This window comes from Eimeria mitis, genomic scaffold (assembly GCF_000499745.2).
Source record: "Eimeria mitis Houghton genomic scaffold, Emh_scaff157, whole genome shotgun sequence".
NCBI lineage: Eukaryota > Apicomplexa > Conoidasida > Eucoccidiorida > Eimeriidae > Eimeria > Eimeria mitis.
Window position 1 is genome coordinate 14,595 of NW_013569814.1, and position 391 is coordinate 14,985.

The 391-nt window shown below is 61.1% G+C and overlaps 1 protein-coding gene across 1 annotated transcript in view; it reads right to left on the minus strand.

Moving 5' to 3' along the window:
• EMH_0001070 (uncharacterized protein) overlaps positions 1 to 391 on the minus strand; it is a gene marked incomplete at both ends in the record, with an annotated part of 1,259 nt that overhangs the window by 317 nt on the left and 551 nt on the right. Inside the window, one exon of the mRNA XM_013495429.1 lies at positions 1 to 302. Within this exon, the coding sequence (XP_013350883.1) occupies positions 1 to 302 (302 nt within the window). The remainder of the gene's footprint in view (positions 303 to 391) is intronic.

Below are 391 nucleotides of genomic sequence, written 5' to 3' on the forward strand. Positions count from 1 at the left end.
TTTGTTGTGGTTGTGACGATGCAGCACCAGCAGCTGCTGCTGCTGCTGGCAGCAGATCTGATCCGTACATAAACGCTTCTGCTGCAGTGCCTTCGCTGCTGCTGCTGCTGCTGCTGCTGCTGCTGCTCAAACCCCGACTGGAGAGAGGCATACCAAAGCACGCGCTAGCAGCAAGCTGCTGCTCCTGCTGCTGCTGCTGCTGCTGCTGCTGCTGCTGCGCTGCTGCTGCTGCTGCTTCTAAAGGCAGCACGGGGGCTGTCGATATGCCCTCTGCAGGCAAGCTGCTGCAGCTGCTGCAGCCGCTGCAGTTGCTGCAGCTGTTGCATGCGTTGCAGCTGCTGCAGCTGCTGCATGCGTTGCAGTTGCTGCAGCTGCTGCGACCACCTGCTGC